The sequence below is a fragment of the Austrofundulus limnaeus genome, unplaced genomic scaffold (assembly GCF_001266775.1).
Source record: "Austrofundulus limnaeus strain Quisiro unplaced genomic scaffold, Austrofundulus_limnaeus-1.0 Scaffold8, whole genome shotgun sequence".
NCBI lineage: Eukaryota > Metazoa > Chordata > Actinopteri > Cyprinodontiformes > Rivulidae > Austrofundulus > Austrofundulus limnaeus.
This window is the reverse complement of record NW_013952410.1, coordinates 4,363,289-4,368,507: the sequence shown is the minus strand read 5'-3', so window position 1 is coordinate 4,368,507 and position 5,219 is coordinate 4,363,289. Positions and strand designations below refer to the sequence as shown.

The 5,219-nt window shown below is 38.6% G+C and overlaps 1 protein-coding gene across 2 annotated transcripts in view; it reads right to left on the bottom strand.

The window, feature by feature from the left end:
- Positions 1–481: 481 nt before the first annotated feature.
- rx1 (retinal homeobox gene 1) overlaps positions 482–5,219 on the bottom strand; it is an 11,887-nt gene continuing 7,149 nt past the window's right edge. For both annotated transcript variants that reach the window (XM_014000732.1, XM_014000727.1), the window contains one exon: positions 482–4,026. In XM_014000732.1, coding sequence (XP_013856186.1) covers positions 3,547–4,026 — 480 coding nt within the window. In that variant the 3' untranslated portion in view covers positions 482–3,546. The remainder of the gene's footprint in view (positions 4,027–5,219) is intronic.

Genomic DNA, 5,219 nt, shown 5'->3' with positions numbered 1-5,219 from the left:
ACCAAACAAACAGCTCGTGGCTCTACGACACGTCAAAAATCATCCAAACATTGGCCTATTTGCAGCCACAGGCCCCTCCATATGGTCCTCAAAGATCAGTCGATTCAGGCCTCCATCTGTCCCGGAGTGAGGACGACAGGGGAGCACGGCGGCTCCGCTCCGCTCTGTGAACATGTGTTGCAGTGGCTCGGCCCGTCCCCAGATCTGAAGTGTGTGGGGGTGCAATTAAAGAGCCACAGCACCCCCACCCACCCACCCWCCCCCACCCCCCCGGAGGCTCCTGATTGATTGGAGTCTCATCTTCCTAACAGGCTGGCACCCTGCCACCAAACCGTGAGACAACAGAGAGCGAAGAGAGGAATAAAACACAGAGGGAGGAAAGAATGCATGTCAGATGATAACGATTAAACTGTTGTAATCTTGGATCGCTCGAGAGGTGTGTGGGAACCAACACGAAAGCTCAGAAAACTGCACACAAACGTATTTAATAAACTATATTTATTTTAGTTATTTTTACCAAAACATGAACATGATAATTCTTACGAAATAAAACATTATCACTAAAACAGACATGACTAGGGTTTGTTTTCACATAAAAAAAATTACAGCTAACAAACCTAAAACAGTTCTAGTGCAATTTCATCCATCGTCTACAACCTTTGGCTTAATCTGGGTCCAAAATCACATTTGTGTTGCATGTTTTTTTTTTTTTTTTTACACAATCCAGAGTTCTTCACTCGCATCTGAAACAGATCTGTTACAGAAAAACTGCATGAGCAGCAGCAGTGAAATGTTTGATCCTCTGAACAGCAAAATGAACAAGAAACAACCCAAGATTGTTGTTTAAATACCTTTTTAGGATTAGAAAAAAATCACAATAATAAAAGGGATTGCACTTTAAAAATGATGAACTTGTTCTCCCTCTTTTTCCGTTGTCAAGTAAAATATATATGTATTGGTTATTTTTTTACATCCAATAATGAACTCAACTTTTTTGCAAGATTTAAAATAATTCACCCTAAAAAACAGGTGGTGAAAGAACGACTAATGGCTGCAATTTAAGTTACTAAAACTTCCACGACGACATGCAGCCTGAGACCGTTTGTCCCCCTTCAGTTTCAGACAAAAGGGATGCATTTGGATCAATTGTGCCAAACAATGCCTGAACTATGTGGGGGTGAGGCATCACGCAGGGCTCTTTCTGCTGCTCTGCACGTACACGCAGACAGACAGCACTCTGATGAAAAAGAAAAAAGAAACAGAAAACTGTCACTTGATGTAAAACCAGCGTACACCTCGCTGTTTCCTCACATCTGTCGTCATTTAAAGCAGAAAGTATTTATATTTGGTATATTCTCAGCTTTAGCTCCCAACAAACAGTTTGAAAATAGTTTCTTTTTTTAACTTCAGTGATCGTCTCAGGGTCTAATTACAAATATATAAAAATCTGCAGTCTGTGAAAAACACTGCTGCTCTAGAGACATGTGCTTGTTGAAATGAAGGTCAGAATTGAACAGTGGAAAATTTGTAAAAAGAAAAAAAATTAAAGGGTGTTTTATAACAACGTAAGTACACTACCGGCAAGTAAGTTTTAGAATACTCTAATTTTTCCTGATTTTTTATTTGATATTCGAGCAGCTTAATAAGTCCAATAAACGTCTTCAACAGACAACTTGGCTTTCAGATTTGGGTAATCCTACATTTTTTAAACCGCTGGCAGTTCAGCACTTACATTTGTACCCTTTAATTGGACTTGAGTTACTTGAACTTTAAAAAAAATTAAAAAATAATAAACTTTTTGGAAAATTGAGGGTGCTCTAAAACTTTTGACTGGTGGTGTACGGCACATCAAAGCTGGGATGTTGTGTAACATGAAAGTAAAAACAGAATGCACTGAAGTGCAGAGCTCGTATTAAACACTGAATAATGTCCTTTTCTTTTATCCTGGTCTGGATTATTCTTTGTTTCTAGCTGTTTAACAGTCCTGGGTCTTTATTTTTTAAGTTTCACAATGCATTAATCGTTCTCAGTCAGTGGTCTGGACTGCAGGCAGGCAGTACTACTGTTGTAATGAATGCAGTATTGTCTTGGTGAAATATGCAGAAAAACACCTTGTCTTAATGGGAACACACGTTGTTCTAAAACCTGTATATACTTTTCTGCAGAGATGGTACCATTCCACATGTGTAAGCTCACAATTTGACCTCTATACATTTAGGCACCACGCCTCCAAAACAGATCATACACATTACTGGTCAGTGTTCAACTCTGTTGTTTTGATCTTTTACACGTATTTTTTTATTTTATTGTATATATAAACATATTTATTAGATTAGTTTAATTGATGTTTTACGTTGCCATAGCAAAGTGCAATGTTGGGTGTTGGGGAGTGACTGCAGAGCTGAAACTTAGGTCTGAACACGGTTTAGACTAAGTGAATTTCAACAAACAGGAAGTAGGCAAGATCCTATCTAGACCACAATGCATTGCAAACTACTGACTTTGAGCATTAGTAAATGTAAAAAGGTCAGTGCTAGAAGCACTAATGCATCCCCATACCATCAGAGAGGCAGGCGTTTGAACCGTGTGCCCAAAACAGGCTGAATTGGTCCTTTTCCTCTTTAGTATCGAGGACTTGACATCCACATGTCTTCTTCTTTGTCTGATAGAGCTTTAACCAGCATCACAGATAGTGATTTGTTGACGTGTTCCTGAATCTATCAGCGAGTCTGATCTGTTTTTAATGCAGCACCGCCTGACAGCTTGTGGATCACGGTCCAGTACAGACTTTTGGTTTCATTTTTTGAGAGATTTCTTTACGTTTTTGAAATCTTATGATGATTTTGTCAGACGTTCAAACATTCAAAGTTTTCCCATTTTTTCAGTGCAGAACATTATTCTGAAATTGTTCCGCCCATCTTTATTTCTAAGAGATTCTGCCTTTTTAAAAAGCTCTTTTTACCTGGACTTCTTACTGATTTGTTGCAAAAATAAAAGTAGCTACAAAATGCTTCTTTAGCTGTTTCTCATCTACTTACTTTTACAGCTCCTTGTTGCCCCTGATTAGTCTTCTGAGATGTGTTGCTGCAGCATAATCCAAAGTAACATTTTAAAAAAGCCACAACTTTTTCGTTTAAGCATTTGATATGTTTTCTATGTTCCATTGTGAATAAAATATCAGTTTATGAGGTTCTCTTTATATTTACATTTCACCCAACCTCCCGACACTTTCAGAGTCAGGGTGGTCCACATGTTGTGTTCCTCCGGTGTTAGTTATGATGATGAGAGCAGCGGTCACCTCCTCTTAGTTTCCTGCAGCTAAACTTAAAACATCTACAGGTTTCTAACAACTGGAAGTTTTAAAAACAGCATTACCTCAGATCAGGCTTTACTTTTACGTTCTTGAGATGAAGCAAAAAATAAATCTTAGTTTTCGTAGTTCAAAGTTCACTTCTTACGTTTTGTGAGCAGCAGGTGTGACCGCTTGTTTCTGAAGAGTAACATTTGATTTCAGTGTCTCCCTTTTCCCCAAACAGAATTTGTTGGTCACATGGGTTGCCAGGTCTTGTCCATAGACTGAATGTGCTCCTTGGCTTTCATCCTCAGAGCCGCGATGCTGGAGCTGCGCTGGTCCACATCCTCCAGGGAGAACTTCTCAGGGTACGGAGCCGGACACTGGTAAGGAGGAGGAGCCATGCTCTGCATCCCCTGACCTGTGGGCAGGTGAGGATGAGAGTGAGGGTGAGGAGCGTGAGGCGTGCTGTTCAGGAACCCGTGGCTGGGATAGCTGGGCTGCTGGCCCTGAGTTGGACTCATGAAGCCCGGGATGCACTGGACAGGAGTAGCACTGGACAAGGGGGAGGCCAGCCAGGGGTCCAAAGGGAGGGAGTTGGCTATAGGACCCATGTTGGTGTGAACTGGAGCCGAGCGACTGAAGGAAAGCATGGGGGAGTCGTGAAGCTTCATGGTGCTCGCATCCATTTTTTCCTGCCGGCGCCACTTAGCCCTGCGGTTCTGAAACCAGACCTGGAAAAAAATGTAAATAACATTTAAAACATTAAAATAAATGAAGCTGAGGCTTGAAGCACATATACTGTAAAGGTAGCACAAGGAAATTTGTTTTTTGGTAGCTTGGCAATAACTCTTATACTGTTAGAAAGTCTAATTTCCCCTTTAAATGGTGCCACATTTGTAAGGAACATGCATTTGTGAGCAGTAAAGCTGTGGGTTGCCCACATGACAAATTTGCCAATTTTTTCTGCCAAACAGCTTGTGTTGTTGTTATTATTATCAAGAAGCATTGTTACAGAAAATCAATAATCTACCAAACACAAAGTTGTTTATTTTTATTTACTGAAAACACTGCATTAAAAAGCATCTTCATTTTCCTCTCATTAGCAAACTTTAAAATTTTGGGTTTAGTTACATTGATAAAAAATCAGAGCAAGTTTAATAAGACATCTCTTTTGTATTTATAATAAAGTTTTAGAAGATGTGCAAATGCAAAATGCAACTGTTTAAAGCAGAGTAACAAGTTAAAATCATCCCATTCTCTCATTTTATTGAGTTTATTTCACCAAACTGAACAACTGTTAAAATGCTTCATTTGAGTTAAAGTTGACAATTTGGTACAAATGCATGTGTTCCATAATTACCATTTATTGTTTTTATTTTACGTGATTTTGTAAAACTTATAGAAATGTAAAATAAAGAACAAGGAAGTTCTGGCGTCAGTCAGCCTGACAACAAAAGTTAGTTTAAAAAAAGAGGCTTTTGGGTGACTACTTAAATTTGTAAAACTGAATTTTTTTTCACTTGACAAAACAACTGATGTTTAACATTTGTAATCAGCCTTACTAAGCCTGTGTCTGTGCTCAAAATGTTTTTATTTAAAGAAAATTCTTCACTCTTAATAAAGCTGCAATTACCATTTTAGATTTGTTTATTTGTAGATTCAGCTTACTCAGGAAAAAAAGGCAGAAAATCTAGATTGAATGACTTAAAATGACAGAATAACTCAAAGTGTTTTAGATTAGGTGAAAAAATGTAATGATTTTACTCCAGATTTGTAAAAAAATGACAGCCAGGACTCCTAAGAATGTGAAATTAACACATAATAAGGAATGCATTGTTTGTGTTTCAGCATGTAAATTTATTTCAACAAGATGATTTGTGTGTGTGTGTGTGTGTGTGTGTGTGTGTGTGTGTGTGTGTGTGTG